This window comes from Pogona vitticeps, chromosome 12 (genome assembly GCF_051106095.1).
Source record: "Pogona vitticeps strain Pit_001003342236 chromosome 12, PviZW2.1, whole genome shotgun sequence".
In the NCBI taxonomy this organism is placed as follows: domain Eukaryota; kingdom Metazoa; phylum Chordata; class Lepidosauria; order Squamata; family Agamidae; genus Pogona; species Pogona vitticeps.
In genome coordinates, this window is record NC_135794.1 from 24,637,008 (window position 1) to 24,658,695 (window position 21,688).

The 21,688-nt window shown below is 46.3% G+C and overlaps 1 protein-coding gene across 4 annotated transcripts in view; it reads left to right on the forward strand.

Annotated features, from left to right (window-relative positions):
- Positions 1 to 21,688, forward strand: part of FBN1 (fibrillin 1) — a 146,038-nt gene that overhangs the window by 75,429 nt on the left and 48,921 nt on the right. For all 4 annotated transcript variants that reach the window (XR_013538980.1, XM_072982080.2, XM_072982083.2 and 1 more), the window contains 15 exons: positions 1,664 to 1,786; positions 3,532 to 3,684; positions 4,439 to 4,492; positions 4,866 to 4,991; positions 6,974 to 7,099; positions 8,634 to 8,753; positions 9,491 to 9,628; positions 10,411 to 10,461; positions 12,170 to 12,295; positions 13,164 to 13,391; positions 15,162 to 15,287; positions 15,569 to 15,697; positions 18,288 to 18,413; positions 20,097 to 20,222; positions 21,276 to 21,398. Coding sequence is in view for 3 of the 4 variants with exons in the window: in XM_072982080.2 (XP_072838181.2) it covers positions 1,664 to 1,786; positions 3,532 to 3,684; positions 4,439 to 4,492; positions 4,866 to 4,991; positions 6,974 to 7,099; positions 8,634 to 8,753; positions 9,491 to 9,628; positions 10,411 to 10,461; positions 12,170 to 12,295; positions 13,164 to 13,391; positions 15,162 to 15,287; positions 15,569 to 15,697; positions 18,288 to 18,413; positions 20,097 to 20,222; positions 21,276 to 21,398 (1,875 nt within the window). In the remaining variant the exon portion in view is untranslated. The remainder of the gene's footprint in view (positions 1 to 1,663; positions 1,787 to 3,531; positions 3,685 to 4,438; positions 4,493 to 4,865; positions 4,992 to 6,973; positions 7,100 to 8,633; positions 8,754 to 9,490; positions 9,629 to 10,410; positions 10,462 to 12,169; positions 12,296 to 13,163; positions 13,392 to 15,161; positions 15,288 to 15,568; positions 15,698 to 18,287; positions 18,414 to 20,096; positions 20,223 to 21,275; positions 21,399 to 21,688) is intronic.

The following is a 21,688-nucleotide window of genomic DNA, read 5'->3' on the forward strand; positions in this document are numbered from 1 at the left end:
CGAGAGACCTACTTACAAAAATATCTATTTTAAAATACAATTAGAACACCGGTTCTTGGACCAGAGTTTCCGTTTTCTGTGCCAAACCATACAAGCTGAGTGAAACACATGGAGGTGTTTTGCACTCCGTCTGCCCTTTTAAGGCTGGGGGGCGAAAAGCAGAAAAGGTCACGCATGCTGGTCATTGTGTATATTAAGGCGAGCTGTTAAGATGTGATTACATTGTTGCATGGTACACACCTCCTCCCACACAGCGTTTTAGATTTTATTCCCTTCTTTAATCCTCAGCTTTCAGGATCAAATAGCACAATCACCATATCAGGGAAAAAAAGTTCCTTTTGATATTTCTGCAGGGACACCATTTTTATTTATTTATGGTTAAGTTGAAAAGCCCGGGATCTTAGCTGAGGCCCTGTCGGTCCACGAAAGGTTTTGACATTTAAATCCCAATATTCCCCACCCAAAAGGGAAACGGTAGGAGGCAGCATGAGATGAAACCCACTACCCCACCTTTCCTCTCCCGACGTCTGCCATTTCCCCCGTGTTGAGTTTTAGACCGCAAGCAGGTCGTGACAAGAAAGTCCTGAGCTCCCTTCGACAAACCCCAGGCGGCTGAATAAGAGAGACACACAGTGCAGGAGTTGCCGTCACTAGCAAAAGCAGCCTGGAAGCAGGTGGAGGGCCGAAATCTTACTGCTTGGGCATCTTATCAAGGGGCTCTCAGTTCTGGGGATAAGGCTGCAGAACCCCACAAAAACCTTACCCCGTCTGGCACCGCCAGGGAGCTTCAGGGCTCTAGAGGCACCCCCATGTGTGGGAGGGAGGGAGAGAGAGATGCCAGTGATCGGGGCTTTCCATTTCCAGGCTGAAATCCAGGAGCCAAGTCCCAACAAGAGTGGGCCCCACTGAATCAGTGGGGATTTGGTGAACCTACTCCTCCAAGCGTTCAGTGGATTCAATGGGCTGACATGAGCGGCAAGCTTACTCCTGGATTTCAGCCACTGATTCCCTGCTGGAAAGGCTCACATGCTTTAAACAGGGGCGAAGGAGGCTGCCGGACAGCTGCCCATAATAGCCTCTCTACTCAGACAGGCTTCCTAGTGAGTTGAGGATTATCGACTTTTCCTTGGATCCCTGATAGGCCGTTGTGGTCTGTCCGTTGACTCTTCCAACGCAACGGCCCATTCGCTGCCGCCTCTGGGAGTCCCGGCAGGAAGTCTGATGGTGAAGACATTTGGCCCTTTTGTGAAACACTATCGCCCACGGTGTGTTTTGCCCCTCGGACTTTCTGTCCGTCCCTCCTCCCCTTCTGTAATGTAGACATATCATTAATTTGGGGAACACTTTCCTCCTGGGAATGTGGCATGAAATTGTATCCCAGACACAAGGAAGAAGATGCAGTTCAGACAGTTTTCTTATCCCACTCATGGAGTTGGATTTCCCCCCCACCCCTCTGAATGATGCCTTTGTTCTGAGCATTTCGTGGGGGTGAGCTAATGATGGTTTAAGTTCCTTTCGCTGAAGTTGGATTTCCCTTTACTGCTTTATTTGGACGTGTTGCGAATAAAGCGATATGGAACGTGAGCGTCTCCGCTCAAGCAAAACTACTTAATTTCAGCAATTTATTCCAAAAATGGAACCTGTTCTTTTTGTTTCTTGGCAGACATTGACGAGTGTGAGACACCTGGAATCTGCATGAATGGGCGCTGTGTGAACACCGAAGGCTCCTTCAGGTGCGAATGCTTCCCAGGCCTTGCAGTGGGGCTAGATGGACGCGTTTGCGTTGGTAAGGAGGCCTTCCCTGTGCTGACCGTTACCGCCTGGTGTTAAATTAATGATCTCAAAGGGTTCTAAAATAAATGCCTTTTTGTTTATTTGCTTGTTTCAGTGGTAAACCCTGATCCAGCTTGGGTTGCACATGATGCTCAAATCATACTGCTATTATGTCTCCCCTTTATGCCAGGGAAACATACAATACCCATCCTGGCAGTTTGAGTTTGTTTGGATATAACTTCCCTGCAACTGCCCTTTAATTAATAGTTTCCTCCTTGACCTCTTCTTCATGGGAATAAAATGAGCAAGTGGTTAGGCTGCAGGAACAAATACAGTGATAAATATGGCTTCTTACCCCAGTAGGTGTACTTCAGGAAAGCCGTAACTGCTTTGACTAAACAGGAGGTGTCCTTTATGAAACCAGTAATGTGAAGGAATCTGCTAACAAAAGGGGTAAAAACTCAGTGGCACTGCACAGTGGGCAGGCTCGTCTTAGACTGAACTCGACCAACACCAAGAAAGACCAAGAAAGAAAATATGGGAATGCAGTGGCTTAGCAGTGTTTATTTGGATTCTCCCAAGTTAGAAAAAAAGAGAATGCTTATTACAAACTAAGTGGATATGATGGAAGCAACCAAAGTTATTTACAAAATGACAAGGGATTCAAAATGTTATTTACTTAAGACAAGCATGCCTGTCATAAGTCCCAATGTTGGATGTGCAGAAAATTAACAGACCTTAGCAAATGGCAACCAGGCTTCCTTCTTCATTTTCAGTCTTTGACAACTTTTGCAAAGTAAGGAAGTAGAAATGTTTTATAAAGCAGAGCGTGAAGTGTTCAGAGAGGTGCACCCCCAGGCCAGGTTGAAACATCAAAAGCTTGGTTAAATTGCTTCTGACAGTCTTTTCATGTCTTTGCATTTGGGGTTGTCTAAAGGTGGTTTAAAATGGAATGCCACCGTCTGGATTGCTACCTTTCTAGGACCCAGTGCTACTGCACTGGTTAGGGGGGGATTTGGGGCATTGTAGTCCAAAAAAATAATGTATCTGGACTCTGGGCAGGAGTTAGAATGAAGACCCACAGTGCAAATAACAAGGCTCTTTATGTTGCAATAATGAATGTTTTCTACATCGAAGAATTAAGTAGATAAAGTGGGCAAGATGGGGTATAGAAGTTTACAGCAAAATGGAAGGAGAGGGTCAAAGGCCCCTATGAGTAACGCTGAAAAATTCCTGTTTCCTGGTAGTCCAGGAGCTTAAAATTTTGATGGGAATTTAGATGAAACTGCTTTATTTTTTGCCTTTCAGAGGGGGAACAATACTGAGTTTTTGGCAGTCTCTCAGACCATCCATGCCACCATATAGCAGAGATGTTTTTTTTTTTTTTAAAAATTACTTCCTGTCTTCAAAAGACCCCCCCCCCCAAGTCCACTCAGGCATGTTGCTATTGGCCAGGCTGCTTGGAAGATGATGGGAATGATCGCAAAAGTAACACCCCCAAACTCTGCCATCTAGGAAATCCCATGGCTAGAACTGTCCCCCTGGCACTCCGTCCTGTGTCTTCTTGGGGCTGCAAATATTACTTGCTGTATTGCTAATAAATTATGGGGAATACCTTAAATATTATATCAAGGGTGGCTTTAGGGCTGGAGTGTTTTTTCCACCTCTCGTTCCTGGAATGATTCTTCCTGAATGTTTCCAATGCCTTTTTCCTCACTGATAATGTCAACCTGCCCTCCTCCTCTGCTTCTCGTTCAGACACGCATATGCGAAGCACATGCTACGGTGAATACAGGAGAGGCCAGTGTGTTAAACCGTTGTCTGGAGCAGTAACGAAATCAGAATGTTGTTGTGCCAGCACGGACTATGCCTTTGGAGAACCCTGCCAGCCTTGCCCCGCACAGAGCTCAGGTATGATGTGAAGATCATCTTATTTTCCTTCTTCGGCCCCTATATTCTACATTTATTAGGTCTGCTATGATGTCTAGAGGCTATAAGCTATCCTCACACCTACTAGATAATTCTCATTTTAGGTGTGGTTTCTGATGGGGTTAGCAGTTCCAGTCTGAAAAAGTGTTTTGAAATTATAAAATCTTTTGCTTCAGGAATATGTTTGCAGAGGGTGGATTTCAGAGCGATTTCAAGGGTTTGAACGTGGATTTATGTAAAGACTCAACTGTAGCCTCTGGCACCGACGACAGAGAGGTGGCTGATGTTCAGAGCCTCTAATGTGGGCAATTTTAATGCATTATTTTATAAAATAACATTGTGATTGTTTAATGTTTTGATCGATGTTAGATTTTATATTGGGTTATTTGTAATGGTTGGTTATAATTATTGTTTTGTTCTGTTGCTGTATTGTTTTAATCATTTTGTTTTTGTTTTGTTATTGTGATGATTTGAGGGTTAAACCTAGCCCTACGTTTTTAACCCTGTGTAAACTGTCCAGTGTAGTGCTTGCCCTGATATCAGTCAGTCAGTCCGTCAGTTAATCAATCAATCTTGCCCTCTTTAGCTGGCCAAAAAACTATGCAAATATCAGGATGTTAAGAGACATTCTTTGATCCTGGATTTCTTCCAGATATTGTTCTGAAATAATTTAAAAAGTTGATTCAGGCATTAAAAAGAAGTGATCTGGTCTGATTTGATATTCCTTCTGCCATAGATGAATACCACGGTCTTTGCAGCAGTGGTCCCGGCATGACTGCAACCGGAACGGGTAAGAGGATATGATGATTTAATGTTAGATGTATGTGAGGCAGCGGCCAAGGGAATTGCTAAGGAATTCTTTGAGGGGAGAGCTACGTAACTTGGTTTTGTGTCCGTTATAAAGAGGTCAAAAATTAGGATTTCTATGACGTTTCACATTTTCTCTGCAACCTCCATTTGAACCCGCAAGGGAGTCTGAACATGTTGATGGGGGTCACCTGGTCTTTCTCGCCAGATTACTCATCAACACGTTCAAACCCACCCTTAAGCTCAAACATAGGTTGCAAGAAAAAGATGTAACATGTCCCCCCTCTAAGTCATGACCTTAGTTGCATTTAAGACATATAAAAAGGCATAAGAGAATGTATATAATTTCTTCGTAGATATAAATGAATGTGCTTTGGATCCCGATATTTGTCCAAACGGCATCTGTGAAAACCTGCGCGGAACATACAAGTGCATCTGTAACTTTGGCTATGAAGTGGATTCAACTGGGAAAAACTGCTTAGGTATGAGATTTTTTCTCTCTCTTCCTATCTGACACATTCCCAGATGGTGCCTCATTGTTCCGTAGCAGTGCCAGCTGGTGTTTCGGAATGGTCTGTCTTGTTTCCTCTTGACCTTTCAGCTTCCTTTCCATTTTTATGTTCCTGTCTACGCCTCCCCCCCCCCTTTCGCCTCCTGTTATCAGGCTGCCAGATCCTAATTTATTCACCGTTTTTTGGGAGGGATCTCTCCCCCTTCCTTTAAGTGAAACAGGCAAGAGGAATGAGGAGTATTCCTGATCTCCCTTTGCACCGTGTGGTTTAGCTTCTTGCTTGAGTCTTTGGTTCGTAGGTGTTCCTACGTGGTGAGTGTGTGTCCGTTCTTTCGTGGCCGCCGCTCTGTGGTTTGGCTTGCATAGATGCACCCGAGGTGGAGTTGCAGGCTAGCAGGTTCTGTTTTCAGAGAGGGCACCAACTTCGCTAACCAAGGATCGAACGTACCGTTTTAACCGTGACCCAGTATTCTGCAGTATTGTAAGACAACAGAATAGCCTGCATGGCTGACAACAATGCAGACCATCTGCACTGGGACAAGCTCTGCATTGACCGAGTCCTGCCATATACCTGTACGTTCTGATCTCTCTTCCCAATGGTTTCGGATACAACCCAGGCATCCCAAAGGTGCTTGTGAGCGATACCCAAGGATTCCTCCTCCTGGTAGCTTTTAAGGTTAAATGCTGTTGGATTTCTCTTTGGGTGATTAGGATTCCACTTTGGTGGTGGTTCTAATGACAGAGTTCAAGGCCCAAATGCCTATTGGGCAAATGAAATTGTTACTTGAAAAGAAATGGCTAGTATATTATTATTTTTAAAAAAGCAGGGCCACATACCTCTGGATGCTTGTTCATTTCTGCATGCATTGGCTGTTGCTAGTGTAGTGATGCAATGTTCCACACTGTCTTGAGCTCGGCGAAGCAGTAGATTGGATTAGATGATTTTCTTGCTTGTAGCGGACACTCTGTTGATCATGCAGGTCAACAAAATGAAACTAAATTAAACTTCCTGTTATTCACTAGTAAAATGTTTCTGCCCCAGCTGTTGGGCTAAAGGTTCTGCTGTTCCATGTCATTCCTGTTCTTAAAGAATCGCTTCTTATTCTCTTGACCGGATGCAAGAAATAATGACTTCTTCCTCTGAAAGCAAGAAATTGTGAATTGGCGCTACCAAAACCATCCCTGCATAGCTGGCGCTTCCCAGCTACCCCTTGGTGGCTTTTTTTAAAAGACCCGTTGTGTGTTTCTGTGTTTCCATGCACATGGATGGTGTTCTACAAAACGGGACCTGCTCTAGCACAGTTTTGAAGGCCGCGTGGTCTATGTGTATTGCTTGCTTTGGCAGGCTGCTTTAAGAATCCCATCGCAGCCCACTCTGGCAAAGATCTGTCCTGATGGCACTGCTTTTTCAGGGAGACACACCTGGATCTGGCTTGGCTCTCCCACTTTCTTCCTACCTGCCTCTTGAAACTTGCCCCACGTCCTTCAAAATCTTTCTCTTGGCTCCCCCTTACCTGGCTACAGGCACTGGGAAGGAGTGGACCAAAGACCTTTGGGAAGGCTGCATGGCCATGTTTGGCCTGACCCCCTTGTCATGTTAGAACAAATGATTGCATCAGAAAAAATGTTCTGAATGTGGCAATGGCGTTTCGATCGCACACAAGGTCTCTTGTGGCTGCTTTGGGTCACAGAGAAATGTGATTCTTTTTTCTGCCAGGGGCAGGAAGTTTGGGAATAAGTGAAGCCGCTGAAAGCCCCAAACCTCGTTCCTTCTCCAGGGGGTTCATTTTCATTTCACTCCAAAGAGAGGCATTTCTCTTGCACCACCCGGAGAATGGTCCCCCACCCGCGAAACCTTGTCCGCTTGTTTTAAAAAAAGGGGTCCTTGATGGCTCCTCATGAGGACAAAACCTTCTTTAGTCTCAGTAGGGACACTTCTAATTGTTTTTGCAGACATCGATGAGTGCGTCTTGAACGCCTTGCTCTGTGACAACGGCCAGTGCAGGAATACCCCGGGAAGCTTCTCTTGCACGTGTCCCAAAGGGTTTGTCTACAAGCCTGATCTGCAGACGTGTGAAGGTAATTAGAAACACCCCTTTGGGTTGCCGCTGATTCTGAGTGCCTGGTTGATTGTTTGCTTGCTTGGTTGGTTGATTGGTTGGTTTGTTGATTGGTTGGTTGGTTGGTTGGTTGGTTGGTTGGTTGGTTGGTTGGTTGGTTGGTTGGTTGGTTGGTTGGTTGGTTGATTGATTGATTGATTGATTGATTGATTGATTGATTGATTGATTGATTGATTGAAACTGCCTTATCGCTGGGGTTGTATTTGACCCATATCATATGTGGATAAATGTGCCAGTGTTTAGAGTGAGGTTCATTTAAGGCAGACTAAAGCCATTTTATTTTTTTAATAGGATGCCCCAATGCTGACAGTTTTAAATTTGGCCCGCCAGAGCAAAAGACCTAACAATATTCGCCTGCCAAGCAAAAGAGAAATTTGGAAATGAATATTGTCCATTTTGACTAAAGGAAAAAAACAATAAGCAATTTGAGTTGCCATTGAATATTCTGGGTGGGAATTCAGTAGTTCTTTGAGAAAGGCTTCTCCTCATTGTTTCTCTTGTGCCAGCAAAGCAGTGGAAAACTTTCCTAACATTCCGTAAAAGAAACTATGAAGATCTTAGAAGCTTAAAGCTGCAGAGCTGGAAGGGGACCCCTTATGGATCCTTGAGTCCAGCCTGTGTCAAGGAGGCACCGTGGGAGGAATCAAACTCTGGTTCTGCAGCCGGACACTTAAACCCTTGAGCAGTTAACTCATCTGGGTCCAAATCCCAGAGGAAGCCATGGACTCAGAGGGCATCACTCTTTCTAATGAGAATTCTAATGACTGATTCTGTGGAACTGCTGTAGGCGTGTTTTCAGAGACGATGCTTTGTGATATTGGGAAGATCCCAATTAGGGAACAGATGGGTCTCCAGATTTTGGATGGTGGCTCCCATCCCATTGTGACCATCTACTGTGCTGGTGAAATTGATCAGTGTTGGAGTCCAGCCACATAGACACTTGATCTAAGGCACTTTTCATCAGATCATCCCTGCAGCAGTTCAACAAGATGTGGAGCGTGGATGTAAAGTGAATAGGCTTCACTGCAAGTCTGAAATGGCACCGAAACCTCCTTTTAAGCTTTGAGTTCAGCCTGTTCACTTTGGCCTTGACCCAGTACCTTGTACGTATTATATTCTTTGCATGGAGATCCGGTGCTTGCAGTTTGGCCTGCACACTGGTTGACAACGAAAGTCCTTGCTTGCTTGCTTGGAGCCATGGACTGACTGTTGTTGTGGTTCCTGCCACTTTGGGTCACAGAGCGAAAGACAAATATCCGAGGCAAAAGACTGGGAGATGAATGCAGTGTAGTTATAAACTTCCTGTGCCAGAGCAAATGTACAAACAAAACCCGCCAAGAGTCGGGCCCAATCCCTGCCAATGTAGATTTCTGGATCAGAGCCACAGTATGACCAAGAGAAGTGTTTTGTTTCTAAGTAAGCAACCAGAAAAGAAGCCACTCAAGGGTTCGGGTCTGCTGTTAGGTATTCATTTTTTGCTGCTTCTCTTCTAGATATTGATGAGTGTGAATCCAGTCCGTGTGTTAATGGAGTGTGCAAAAACACCCCAGGCTCTTTTGCTTGTGAATGTTCGCGGGAAAGTTCTTTGGACGCCACAAAGACCATCTGCATTGGTAAATTGATTGACGTTCTTTATGTCGGATGTGTTCTGAAATCTGACAATGTCTTGCGTGTAATGGGGCATACACATATTCGCTTCTCTGTTTCCCAGGAAACTTTTAAGAGAACTTCAAATATTAGCTGAAATAAAGCTAAGAAAGTGTTTGAATGGTTGGTTTGCCATTTTGTTAAGTGTGTTTAAAAGTGTCTCTGCGGTGTTTTCCTGTTGTGTTGAAATTCGAGAATTATTACTGTACTGAGTCAAAAAGCAAAGAAAGACTGAGCTGGCATTTAGCTGAGAGGAAGACAATGGCTTTATGAATAGTTTGGAGAGAGATGTCAGAGGCTCCACAGCTGTTTTTGCACTGAGAGGATAATAGTAAAAGGTAGAAGCAAATGCAAGTATTTTGCTGCATTAAAAAACAACAACAGACAAGTAGGGTGCTTTTAACAACAAGGACATATCGCGCTGTTTTTGCAATGTCTCATTGGGATCCCATGCCGTTTGCACCCTGGATAAATAAAGGGTAGGAAAAGTCTTGTAAGAAGAGTAGGAAGGTTCATACACTTAGGAAGTCATCATCTTCTGTGGCTGACAGGCTGCTTCCTCAGCTGTAGCTTGCATCTGGTGAAGTGGTCTGTAGTGTACCAAAGCTGGTCTCTTTAAGGAACACCTCCGCTGCACGTGATATACTGCTATCCGGTAATGCCACTGTCTGCTTATTTATTCATTTTATTGTTACCTTGACAGAGACTGTGAAAGGCACTTGCTGGCAGACCATTGTGAATGGGAGGTGTGAAATCAACATCAACGGGGCCACTTTGAAATCCCAGTGCTGTTCCTCTCTCGGTGCTGCGTGGGGTAGTCCTTGCGTTCCCTGTGAACGAGGTACGTCTCTTTCCTTGACTCTGGGGAAGGCGGCTTATCTGGAGCCCTAGAATGAGAAAGCCGAGCGAGGCTCATCCCTGCAAGTCTAATGCCATCACCACCACCTCTTGAAATATAGTGCTTTTTTCATCTCCCTTTTCAACAAAGCCTGGGGCCTTCCCTTTTTTGCACAACAGCTGTGTATTCTTGCTTCTAAATACATTAAGTAGGAGTAGCACTGAATCTAGGTCGATTTGCTAACTCATGTTCTCTGGTTTGGCATTAATCAAGGGCCAAAACCTACCCACCAGTCATAAAACAAAGCAGGACCACTTGCCAAACATGGAAGTGAGAGAGGCTTGGGGAAACCGAGGTCTTCCCTCCATTTCAGGGAGCTCCGCTTTTGAATGCAGAGCTGAACTTTTTCTGTTGTTTGCCCCATGATCCAAGCAAGCTCTCTCCAAGTCATCCCTGTGACAAATGTGACATGTAATAAGTTGTGGCTAGTGATTTAATTCATTTCACTTGTATTTTATTTCACTAGTTGCAGAAAGAGGCAAGCAAACCCATCTGCTTTTACTTTTTGAGGAATCCTTTAAACACAGAGGACTTAATTTTGACTAACTGTGCCTAGTATTGTATCGTCAAGCCTCGTATGTTCTTTTTTCCATCCATCCTCCTTCCTTTGTTATGGCTGATTTGGAGCTTGAGTTACAGAGAAGATCTAGAGTTTATTTCAGACATATTTTGGGGTTCTGTTGTGCAAATTTTCAGCTCTGTGCCCATTTTCTTTTCTTTTATAGATCCAATCTGCTCAAAGGGCTACTCAAGGATTCGAGGAACACTGTGTGAAGGTAAGTGCAGCACGCCGGGAAAAGGCAGATGCGAAAGAGATTGGAAATGACAAGGGAAGGGCTAAGGGAGGTTAAGAGGGGGCGACCAACCTGCCTCTTCCATGGGGCCTCCCTCTGCTTTGCTGGGGTGATCCCTCCTGATTCCGACACTGGCCACTTTTTTCCAGTTATTTCTTGTTTGCAAAGGTCCCTTGTAGCCGGAGGTGTCGTAAGGGATGGAGGAATGGTTTGTGTTTCAATGACAGCCAAAGTCCTGCCACCAAAATCCTCCCAAGAGCTTCACAGCATGTTGGGTCAGCGTGACTAACACAACCTGACATGACACAGCAGCTTAGCTATTTGAAAAACAAACGATTCCCATATGTATTGTTTAATTACATTAAAAAAATAATGAAGAGGGAGAGAGAGAGAGAGAGACTATGGAGGAACAGCCTTTCTCCCGCACTCCTCGGCAACCTTGCCTCTAATCACTTGCCCTGCTTTCCAAGGAATGAGAAAATCTTTTGGCCTCTTTTCGGCTTCAGATCCATGGTACGCACCAGATAATCTGACCTCAAAAGTTGCTCCACCCGGTCAAAATCACAAGGGAATACTCTGGACATTTTTTGGTTCTCAGAGATGAGAAGCTGTTTTTCCAAGATAGTAGCTGCAGAATTTTCAAGATTTTTGATATTCTGTGTGCCTCGGCTTAAAAAAACCAGCAATCCAGCTGGACAGTGGTTTCACATAGGGATCAGTTAGAGCATCCAAAATATCTCTCATGCGCTCTTGATATTTTCTTACATATGGACAGAATGTGATTCAACCTGGCAAAAATATGTAACTCCAGCATGATATCAGCTGGTGCCACTTACCGTAGTAACTTGGTTGCTGTATTTGCAGGTTTGCCCAATAAGGGGGAAAAAACAAACAAGCCCATGTCTGTGGAACCCTGGAGCAGTCCATACCTCTGATTGCTCTTCTAACTATTTTTATTCGTCTCCCTGTCACCATCTCAGAAATGTCCTGCCATTTTAGCCCATGTGGCTGGAGGGGACCACTGAGGTCATCTAGTCTAGCCCCCTGCCAAAGTGGGAAGACCCCCTAAAAGTTCTCTGATAGATGGCCATCCACCCTCTGTTTAAGCAATTCCAGTGTTCCATGTGGTCCATTCCGCTGTCGAACCCCTCTCACTGTTACGAAGTTCTTCCTAATGTTGAGTTGCAATCTCCTTTTTCTATAGTTCAGATCCATTACTTGGGGTGGAACAAACTCCCTCCGTCTTCTGAGGAAGAACACTTTGATTATTTGAAGCTGGCGCTCATATTGCCTCTCAATCTTCCCTTCTCCAGACTTCACTATCAGTATATAGCATGGAAAGGTGTTCTCCAGGCTGTAAACAGAGGAAGCTAATCCTCTTTATGGAGAAGCACAGTTAATTTCACACTTCTTAAAAGGAAAAACAATTGAGGAGTGTGTGGGGTTCTTTGGACAACCTCTTGCAAGAATTATGCGTTTCAGTCTCCTTAGGCTATTCCCAGCCCAAAGTATATGTCTTATAGTTTTATTTGGGCTTCAAAAATAGTTGGTAAACCACTTCAACCCCTAAGGTACCACATAAAAACCAAAGTTAATGTTCTTTTCTTATGTTTGTAGAGCGTTAGTATGATGGAAGCATTAGACTTTCCTGTGACTTTGCTACCCCCCCTTTTTTTAATTGCATAAACAGATGTCAATGAGTGTGACGTGTTTCCTGGGGTGTGTACAAATGGCGTCTGTATCAACACTTTGGGGTCCTTTGTCTGCCAGTGTCCCAGTGGAATGACCTTGGATGCCACCGGACGAAGATGTATCGGTAAGGGCTCAGTGGCTGAAGCATTCATCTGGACAACTGTGGTTCAAACCCCAGAGTCCGAAAGCTCAGCCAGGCTTCTGTTTTGTGCAGGTTCTTCTCCTGCTCATCCACGTATGTGGACGGTGACCCAAGTAACCTTTGAAGGAGAAAGAACACCAGGCTCAAACTAGACAATGTGTTTAGCCCATCTTTAGAAGAAGTGGCCCTCCTAGTGAGAAAGGGTGGCTCTTTGCCATCACACTTAATTTTCCTTACTTACGTTCTTGCATTTAGCGTGCTTTGTTTTGCAAAGCTTCGTTACTGAATCATGCCTTTCTGATGAAATCTCATTGTAGGGGAGAGGAAAGGGGAAAATTGTAGGAGAGACATATACCTCGAGAGATAAGCTAGACATTTAACATTAAAAAGCTTAGACATTTAATTCCCCTTAAACGTCTAGCTTGACCCCCTCTGGGCATAGAATAATAGAGTCAGAAGGGAAGTATAAGGCCATTCGAGTCCAACTCTCGCTCCATGCAGGAATTTATGATTATATGTTACAGATAACCTTTCACTAGAAAATGAAGTTCTTTGGGGGGGGGCGTGTGGGTATGTTTTGGATCTTCAGACTATGAACATGTTGTTCCTTTGTATGTCTGAGTCCTTAAGACACGAAAGCCTGCCTCAGTGACAGCTCTCGATACTAACGTGATTGTAGCTCTAATGACGGGCCGTCTCCAATGCAAAAGCTGGACCCGTCTCATGGAATCCTTTACTCGGACCCTTTATTTCTGCATTTTAACGTTTTCCATGGGTGGGTTGTTTTAGTTATCCTGTTGTCGTGAGGGCAGCCTTTCCAAACGCTTGACGACTGAAACCTCTCCAACAGATATCCGTTTGGAGACCTGCTATCTGAAACACGATGACGAAGACTGCACCTCGCCGATCGGAGGGCGGCATCGGCTGGACGCCTGCTGCTGCTCGGTGGGTGCCGCCTGGGGCCCGGACTGCGACGAGTGCCCCACGAAGGGAACCCCGGAGTACGAAGCTCTCTGCCCGCGAGGACCGGGGTTTTCCACCCGAGGCGAGATCATCAACGGGAAACCCTTTTTCAAAGGTAGGCTGAGCTGAGAAAAGTGCAGGCATTTGGGGACGACTGCCTCCTTCTTTACTTAGGTCCGAACTGGAGGTTGCTTTCATGGGGGTGGTAAGGAGCCACATTTCTGCCAGTCCTTTTACTTTTCTTCTCTTTTTAATGTTCATAAGCAGGATTTAGTGAAATGAAGGTAGCACTTAATAAAGAGATGGATTGACTTAATAAAAGAAGCCGCGGCCTTTGGTTTGCAAGTGTGTGTGTGTGTGTGTGTGTGTGTGTGTGTGTGTGTGTGTGTGTGTGTGTGTGTGTGTGTGTGTGTGTTTAGGACCAGCTTGTGGCTAGGGAGCCACACAGCTCCTGCATGGGTGGGTGCCCTTAGGGTAGGAGTGTGGAGTTCCTGTGGTTGAACATTGATCCCTAGATGGCTGGATGCAGCTGTTGTCAGAGATTTAAAGACGAAGCTCGAAGAGGATCCGTCCATTCTTGGAGCTTTTATTTAGCTTCCTCTCCCTCGTCCTGCTGAGTAGTTGGAAAACGGCACTGAGCCCTGTAGCATCTCTTGCTTGTTCCCTGATTCTTCGCCTCCTTGTGTTATCCTCCTTCGTTGCTTGGGGAGGACGGGTCACCCCACGCGCTGGGACAAATGGGCTTTTATTTCCACGCGGAGGGAAGGAATGCCCAACTCTCTTTCATGGTTGTGTTGGGTTCTGAAAAGCCAGCGCTTAGCATGTGGAGATGATTGCCGTGTCTTTGCAAAGCCCACACAGGATGGAAAGGAGTCGGGGGGGATAAGGAGCAGGAGGGAACAGTTTATGATTCATGGCTTCCTGATGGTTCAGAATAGGAGTGGCTGCCTGCAAAAGTCCCCGTGGTGATTGTTTCTCCGCTTGCCTTTTCGAAGAGTGGAACATGATGAGACTTAAGACGAGGAAACTGGCTGCGAAAGAGAATTCTTTAAAGAGCCAGTTGTTGTGCCAGCACAAAGGCTGATTTTCCCCAATGAATTAACTAATCCTTTGTGAATCATGACCAGAGGAGGTAAGGTGCTGGTTTTCACAAGGAGACAAAAAGAAGAGGAGGAGGATCGTGACCCTACCAGCACCACCCTAGAAACTAGAGGGACAGAACATGCAGGGTCCCTGTTTGTTGCCCTGTGAAATACAGTGGTTTAGGGATCTAGCTGTGGAGCTCAGTCCCCCAGTGTGCCTTCAAGGGAGAAGAGCCAGCCTGGGTGGCCTTGGGCCAGCTGGCCACAGCCTTGGGGCCACGCTCCGGAAGAAGGGAAGGGTAACTCGCCTCTGAGTACTCAATAGCTAGGAAACCCAGGAAAGGGCCACGATAAGTCAGGGTTGACTTGACAGCGCATGATGATAATGATGATTGTTTTTAGGATGGAAAGCCTACATTTCTAGTCCTCATATACAGAGAGGAAAACAGAGCCCAAGAGATGAGTGCCAGCTGCTCAGAAGCTCGCAACTTGGCAGGCTTCCCACTTCATTACTGGAGGTGCAGAACATGCTTTTATAGTGAAATAGATATTGGGGGGGGGAAATGCCATGTGGTGTATAGGTAGATAGTTCAGCTTCAGGTGAACAGAAGAGTTTGACAGATACTACACGCTGCTGTATGAAGGCTAAATGCTACAATCATTTGAATGTGTATATTGAATCCACTGAAGCACAGTTACTTAAAAAGTTTTTTTTAATTTATGCCTGTGATTTTTTTTTGTGAATTAAAGGTTCACTATATTGAATTACTGTTGTCTTTTTAATACAAATCCTTCTGTTTTAGATATCAATGAATGCAAAATGATTCCAAGACTTTGCACCTATGGAAAATGCAGAAACACAATCGGCAGCTTCCGGTGTAAATGCGACAGTGGGTTTGCGCTGGATTCAGAAGAGAGGAATTGTACAGGTAAATACTGTACCTTGGCTTGCAAAGTATGTGGTTTATATAGGGTGCCTTCGGCATGTTATTCCTTGACAGTTCAGGGGAGGCCAGAGACTCCGGGAAAGGACATCCAAGAAAAAACTCACAATGTCCACATAAAGTGCCGGAATTGAATTTCTGAAATCTAAAACGATATTCATTCTACTACATGATTGTTAACAAATGTACTTCTTTTTTTATTTTTTTAAAAACTTACTGTATATACGTTTGGATTCGAAATAACTTTTCCCCCTTTCCAATTGCAGATATTGACGAATGCCGCATCTCTCCAGACCTTTGTGGCCAAGGGCTTTGTGTCAACACCCCCGGAGACTTCCACTGCGATTGTTTCGAGGGCTACGAAAGTGGATTTATGATGATGAAAAACTGCATGGGTATGTTACTCGAGGCACATTTGCATCGAGGCACAAATTTAATTCTGGTGAGGTCTCCGAATCACGAGTGCAAAACCTCATTAGTTCAGCTCAGATTTGAGAATACTGTAGGGAGATTGTCTTGAACCGTCGAAGTTCAAAAGATGGGTGGAGGGCTTACGTATGGTTTAAATATTGCTAGTGCTTCGTTTTTGTTTAACTGGAAAGAATGTTGTTCCAAAATACTGTGCATTTGTAGGGCTTTGTGCTGTGAAAAGCTTCACTTTAAAATAATGAAAAGTAACTGTTCTTACTTAGCTTGATTTGAAGGCTGGTCCCTAAGTGAGATCTTTGGTTTCAACCCAAGAAGAAATCTAATAATTTTTTAAAAAAATAATAGCAGTTCACAAGCGACATGGGTTTCTTAGCTCATCCGCAAGTTTTCCATCTTCCAGATTTCAGCAGTACCTGCCCTCCTATGATTAGCCTTGATTAGGAACAGCTTTTATAACACACCATGATATCACCTTGACGTGAATATGGCCAAGTTCACTTTCCTTGCTGTTCCATCACTGGGAGATGAAGAACGAGGGATCTTCCCTTCTTCATCTCATCAAAACAGCAGAAAACACTCTCATAGGGGAGTTCACGTCTTATATTTCTGTTTAAATCTAAATTGTGAAGAGTTTGCGTATATTGAATAATGACCCGGGCATTCATCTGTTTCTTTCCATAACCTCGGAAAGTCTCTTGAGTTTTTTTTTGGTCACTCAAAGACAGTGAGCCTGAGAGCTGAAGTTTAAACTGGTTTCCCCTCATACACCAATTCTGTGAAAATAGTTGCAGTGATTAAATTTTAAATATGTACCTGCTCTGACAATTTGCAGTGTCCTTGGTGTATGCACGGCTCTCTGGGCCATTTCGTACCCTGATCTTGGTGCTGAGACAGCCCTCCATGCTGTATCCCTGGGCTCTGCTCAGATTCTTATCCCTCTGGTAGATTCTGCCAAAGTTTAAACCCCGTCTGGTGTGTCCCTCAAGAGCCCAGGATCACCTCAGGACCATAACGAGGGCAGGGAGCAGAGCTTGGAAGTAAAAAAAGGGTCAAGTAACTGCATGACTTTTGTGATGGTAACAAAGCTGGAATGAAGTTACATTGCAAAAGCAGTTGTAGTCTGCTTGGATGAAGTTACTTTTCTGATGGAATGAATCCTGTTTTCTTCCCATATTTAAAAACTTATTTTTCAAAGCATTTTTAGAGCTATTTTGACAGACTTTTCCCAAAACGTTTTATGTAATTAACTTAGGTAAAGGTAAAGGTTCCCCTTTGCGTTTAGTCCAGTCATGTCCGACTCTAGGGGGCGGTGCTCATCCCCGTCTCCAAGCCGTAGAGCCAGCATTTGTCCATAGACAGTTTCCGTGGCCACATGGCCAGCGTGACTAGACACGGAACGCTGTGACCTTCCCACCGAGGTGGTACCTATTTATCGACTTGCTTTCGAACGGCTAGGTTGGCAGGAGCTGGGACGAGCGATGGGAGCTCCCTCCGCCGTGTGGATTCAAACTGCTGGTTTTCTGATCTCGCAGCCCAGAGGCTTTGTGGTTTAACCCACAGTGCCGCCACATCCCTGTTATTCACTCCCCCAGCCCCAAAGGAAGGTGGAGTAGAGGCAGCAATGTAATGAGTTACTCTGTCACACACTTGGTTTCCCTCCCCTTGATCTAGATCCTCTCTGCCTTTTACTTATGAGCCGCTGTTGTGTTCCGTATTTTCTCATGGAGAGCTCCTGTGGTGGGTTAAAAAGGTGTCCTTCATGGGCCTGGTGATGGGCAGCCAACACCTCTTTGGGTCACCACGGCCATTGAGGCAGGTAAAGCTCTGCCTGCCTGTAAATACTGAACAGGCCACTGGCCACTATGGCATTAACTGTGACAGCGACTGATTGGGTTTGTTGTCTTCAGCCCCCAATGGATCTGTGTTCTTGGCAGAGGGATCCTCTTATTCTTTCTCCCTGCCCAGCTTTCTTTGGCATTTGCCCCTTTGTCTAGCTCTTAGATTGACTCGCCCTGTGTCGCCTGATCTCAGGGCGTGGGGCATTCAGTAAACCAGGAGACTCCTGTCCAGATTCTTGCCGCAGCCTTGCCCGTCAGCCTCTCTCTGTATCTTTGGTCCGGAACCAACAGCTTTAGCTTGGCCCTTTGACTGTCCAAAAAAGTTTTGCGTCAGAAGGACGTAGAAGAAGAACCCAGTGGGCTAGGGAGGTTGTGTCATTGTGAGGACTCTCTCTGGGCGCAGGGGCTGAGATGCTTGGGAAGAGGGACCGAGGCTGGCTCTTGCGCTCTGCTCTTACACACAGGGAAGGGAAGGAAGTGCAACAGCTGGGAGGCGGCGAGAACCACTTCTGGCAGGAGAGGAAGGGACACACGGAGGAGGAGACGGAGGCAGTGGCTAGCGGGCAGAGCTCCAGAGGCCGAGCTAAGTCTTGGCACAGGTCCACCGCTTCAGCCTTTCTAGCCTGCTGAAATTTTAAGAACTCTAATGTGTTTGCTTCTCCCTCCCTCCCTTCCTTCCTCCCTGCCCCCCCTCCGCCCTTTCGGGTTGCTTCTGCAGACATCGATGAATGCGAGAGGAACCCTCTGCTGTGTCGAGGTGGGGTTTGCATCAACACCGAAGGAAGCTTCAAGTGCGACTGCCCTCCAGGGCATCAGTTGTCTCCAAACATCTCCGCCTGCGTAGGTAAGGTGGCAGAAATGGCCCCCCTGCATCCGCTCCATTCTCAGCTCCCCACCTCCGCATGGCCTTGACTTTGTGCGTCACCAGTAGCCGTCCGTCCGTCTGCTCCATTGGCGTGGCTGTAGGTGCAGCGCTTCTCTTTGGCCTTCCACCAGATCGTCGTAAATAAGGCATGGAGGTCCCGTCCCGTACTCCAGGCCAGGAAGCATTTACTGGGACCTTGAGAACCATGATGGTTCTTCGTTGGTATGGCTGTTGAAACTCCAGATTTCTAAGGTTCGGGAAACCAACTGCTAAACATGACTTCTGCACAAGGCTTTCAAATGTTCAATGCTCTCCAGATCCATTATTTCATTATCCTCTTTACAAGAAGCCGTAGGGCGGGTCAATATTGTTAAACCCACATTGTACTTGGAACAGATGTGTTTTAAAAAAGGAAAGCCCCCCATTGGCGGCCATCCCGTGTCCTGTTTTCCACTTTTTCCTTTCTTACCAGCGGGCCTGCAGTGGCTCAGTGCGCTCTAGCGCGTTGGGCGACCAGCGAGGGGGGCAGCATAATTCTCAACGTTCTCCCTAGATTCCCCTTGATTTTTGGTGTTCATTTCACACCCTCTGTGAGGCAGGGCTCAAGGAGTGTGGTTGCCGTCAATGCATCTTGACAAACCTGGCCGTCATTGCAGTCCATGGTGGCTTTTCTTGCTGTCTTTCCAAAACTCGGGGTACTTTCCAAAGCCCCGTTTACCCAAGACTTCAGAAACAGATGAAAATTACGTAAAGTGTCAGTGCAAAGACCAGATTAGAACTCCTCTTTCTTCAAGCGTGTTGTTCCCGATAGCCAGACTTTCCCCAGAGCACAGAGATCGGGACGGCCTGCACCCCTCCGTTTAGTGAAGATCCCTGGGGAAAAGACAGACAGAGAAATCTTGGATGTGTTCCCCAAGTCCCTGCTTCTCCAGAGAACATTTACGCAATCATTTTGAAGGGATGACAACTGACACCTGGTGGGTTTTCCTTGTCAAATCTAAAAGAAAATTAAGTGAAATCATGTTTGTCCTTAAAAAATTAGCCCGTAGAGAGTAAGGCTTTCCTTTAACCCCATGGGGAATTATTCTATGAACAGGCAGAAATAGGGTGAAGTGCATCATTTAAAGGGCCCCTCACCCCTCTGCCTGCAGTTTCAGAGGTGAACACAAGTTCAGAGCCCTCCAAAAATTTCCCCGGTGTGTGTTGAGCCTCTGCCCATTCATCGGGAGCCTTTGGGGGTCCTGAGTGAGGCACAGCCCGGCCTGAGATTCGGCTTGAAATGCTGCTGTTCTCTTCTTGTTTTCTTTCCCTTCACCTCTCTGAGTTGGAACATTCTTAGACTGGAATCTGGCTTACGGTTCCTGGCATCGCTTCCCACAGGTTGGCAGGGAGGGCGGCTTTCCTCTGCCAAAGAACAGCGGCTGGACCCGGGGCAGCTTTCGTAACCTGGAGCCCAGGGCCTTTCCCCATCTCTCGGTGGCTGCCTCTGACACACCCTTCTCTCTGGTCCCTGATCTTGTCGCAGACCTAAGTAACACCCTGCGCTTTGGCAACACGGGGGGGGGGGGCAACTCCAGCTTGGCGACATTCCTGCGGCAGTGGTGGGAGGCGACGGCTGTGGGTTGGGATTTGAAAGGCTTCCTTCTTTTTTATTTCAAACAGATATTGATGAGTGTCAGCTCAGCGTGAACCTGTGCAGAAACGGGCGCTGTATCAACGTCATTGGGAAATACCAGTGCGCCTGCAACCCGGGATATCAGTCCACACCGGACAAGTTGTTCTGTGTTGGTAAGTTGTTCTTCTCTCGGGTCAGTTGTAGTTAAGTGGCAACCCCAGTCCCGAAGAGTGCGGCTTGTCCTTCTTGTCCTTCTCCTCTCTCTGAGTGACCCTGTTCCTGTAAAATACACAGCCTTGCTTTTTGCAAGCAAAGGTCTGACCCCTTCCAGGTTTTGCTGGGAAAATGCACTCCCCCCCCCACACGCCACACCCTTCATTTTGTGTCCCACCCCAGGTCCCAAGGAATCAAAGTTGGTCTCCAGCCTATCCCCGCGTATCCTGATTTGTAACCAGTTATGGCAGGGATTCATAGGGCATCTGTACCAGGGATGGAGGGCCCGCTTGGGGTTGAACGTTAGCTGTTCTCCTGACCTTGGATGAGACCCAGGTGAACAGCCATGGCCCCTGATCTCTCAAGCCGCCCTGCTGATGGGAGCTTTGAGAATGGGTGCGTGATCTGGAAAGGTCTCCTGGTTCACTCCTCTGAGAGCACACCAAGTTAGCACTTGGAGACCTGGCTGAGCCCCAGCCTCTGGGCCCTGTGTGGCTCCGAGAAAGCCGTGTGAATGTGGGGTGTGTTCCTCTCTTTCAACCTTCTCGGCACAAGAAAAGCGAAGCTGCGGTAAAGCCAGGTGTCCTTGGTTGGCACTTTGCGATGGGGAAGCGAAGCCGATCTCGTAGGGCTCTGCCTCTGTTCTGAAGGCCTGGGAAACGGGAGCCGGAAGAACTCCATTGGGCAGCTGAAGCCCCTGACGGGCTGGATTCGGCCCTTAGGGTGGTCGTCATCTTCCGTGATGGACACAGGGTGCTTTATAAAACCAATAAACCTATCCAAGAGGTTGGATCTGTTCTTCCTTTTCAATGTTAAGGCTGACATTTCAACATTCGGTTCTTTGATTCCCTGGTTTAGAATTATTTTTATTCCAAGGCGTTGCTTTGTGCACGTGCGGTTTGGTCCAGGGCTGGTCCAAAAAGAGATCAAGAGCTCTGGACTTTCTGCAGTATTAGAGGTGTTGGGAAATATGTGAGATCACTTGACACAGTCACTTCCTTGTTCCTTTGTAGATATCGATGAATGCAGCATCATGAACGGGGGCTGTGACACCTTCTGCACGAATTCGGAAGGCAGCTACGAGTGCAGCTGTAGACCGGGATATGCCCTCATGCCAGACCACAGGACTTGCACTGGTAAAGGAAATATGTGAGCATTTGTACTGACGGAGGTGGTCAAGCTCTTCCTGATACCCTGTGGTTGAGCAGAGTTAGCTTTTGATGACTCTCGGTCAAAGTCAAGGTCAGAAGTGTGACTGAAGAAGGAGTAAATCATCCCGGTTTTACATAAACCCAGCACAGCGAGAGCATAATGCAGAGGAAAGAGTGACCCTCACATCCTTGCTCTCTTAGACGTTGATGCTCGGCACAGAGGAAAACAAGTGCTCCCTCTCTTGAGTGTCCCATCCTGTGGCCCTTGCTTCTCA